At 44.8% G+C, this 1639-nt stretch overlaps 1 protein-coding gene across 1 annotated transcript; it reads right to left on the reverse strand.

Moving 5' to 3' along the window:
• Window positions 1–963: 963 nt before the first annotated feature.
• GUITHDRAFT_122967 (hypothetical protein) lies at window positions 964–1581 on the reverse strand (the record flags this gene model as incomplete). The annotated part of the gene is made up of 1 exon (XM_005817740.1): window positions 964–1581. The coding sequence occupies one exon, from the start codon at window positions 1579–1581 to the stop codon at window positions 964–966; it is 618 nt and encodes a 205-aa protein (XP_005817797.1).
• Window positions 1582–1639: the final 58 nt, after the last annotated feature.

Genomic DNA, 1639 nt, shown 5'->3' on the forward strand with positions numbered 1-1639 from the left:
CGTCGTAGTACACCTTCCATGCATATGAAAGTACTTCAGGCTTGTAACATGACGCGAAGGCGTCGTGCTTCAGCTCCTTCGCCACTCTTTTTTGAATGATTGGAAGTTTTCTTTTGTCGTACACCAAGTCTCCAGAAAGCATGTCATGCGAAGTTTTGCTTGTCTGTCGAGGGGGAATCGTCTGATTCTCTGTAGCGGGCATCTGTTCCTTACCGACTGGCTCTTGCAATATGGTTTTTCTTCCTTGCTCGTTCGAATGCGCCTCTGCTTGCTGGGAACTCTTCACTACATAGCAGACAGGGGTGGGTAGGTTCTGCCAATGTCATAATAAAGTAATGGGGTGGTATTGAATTTGGTGGGGTAGGGGTCTAGATAAAGGACTCTGCAAAGGGATATTATACTGAGTTGGATATGTACCTCCATGGATTGAAGGTATGATTTTACAGGGGTAGTTCTAAATTTATTAAGGGGTAGGGGTGGGATCCGCAGGGTTTGGCAGAAAGTTATGGGTATTATGGGTAGGAGGTTTCTTCCGGATCATATTATTATGTATCCGATTTTCGGGTTGTACCAGAATTTATGAAAGTTTATAGTTCGCAATAAATTTCCCATAAAATTTGCGCAATGGCTTCAGAAGAGGATGAAAGACGGTGCTGTGAGCGATTCTGAGTAGATGAGAGCATTCTTTTCCTCTTTACATCATAGCTAGCCATATGACAATGGGATGTATGATGTACACAATGATCTTGAACTACAATCTCACGATTCAAATCTCATCAATATATTGCCACATCGCAAGGAAAGAGACAACCTCAACTCCTTAGTCCACCATCACCTTCGTTCTTCATTCCTACACGTCCATTACCACTCATTTTTTCTGTGGAATATCGGCACTTGCGTACGTCATATGTTTTGCTATAAAATCTGTCACTGTAATCATCTCATTCGTCTAACTACTGGTTCTCAACGATGCAATCCGTCTTGTTCTCTGCACCAGGTCGCTACAGACTGCCAGGTCCGTCGTTGCCTCCCTTCTTTCCTCGGTAGTTTCAAGCATTCCACGCACTGCTTGAAGATTTCCTTGGTTTCCTCCATGGTTGCGTTCTCCTTATACACTCCTTTCTCCTGTGCACATTGGTCTATTTTGCCCATCAGATACCTGAAGTCACTCAAACGTTTCCTTGCATTCTGGTCGGCAAAATCACTCGGTTCCAGGTTTTTGAATGGTGGATACCCTTTTTCTGCATTTCCTTGCATCCACCACTCGTAAGCCACATCAACGAACATCTTTGGCCATAAAAAATCTTCTGGCAGAAGGCGAATGCGTCGACCCCAGTTGTATCCGTTCACCTGCAATGCTCCACTCTGCTCAACTTGTGCAGGCTGTCTTGGACTGCTTTGACAGTCTGCCCTCCCATTCACCTGTCTCATCAGGACCTCTAACATATCCTCCATATGACGAAATCGAGTTGTCATCTCTTCCACTTTTTGAAGCACAATTGGCATCATCATCCCTCCGCCGATATTTCCAACACAGTGACTCTGCTCCATGTTGCCATTGTTCACTGAGTTTGATGCCATCAGACTGATGTCTGTTTGCGTATCAGCGTTTCTACCTCCTTCCTGCTAGCTTCAAGCC

Source organism: Guillardia theta (assembly GCF_000315625.1).
Source record: "Guillardia theta CCMP2712 unplaced genomic scaffold GUITHscaffold_611, whole genome shotgun sequence".
Lineage (NCBI taxonomy): Eukaryota > Cryptophyceae > Pyrenomonadales > Geminigeraceae > Guillardia > Guillardia theta.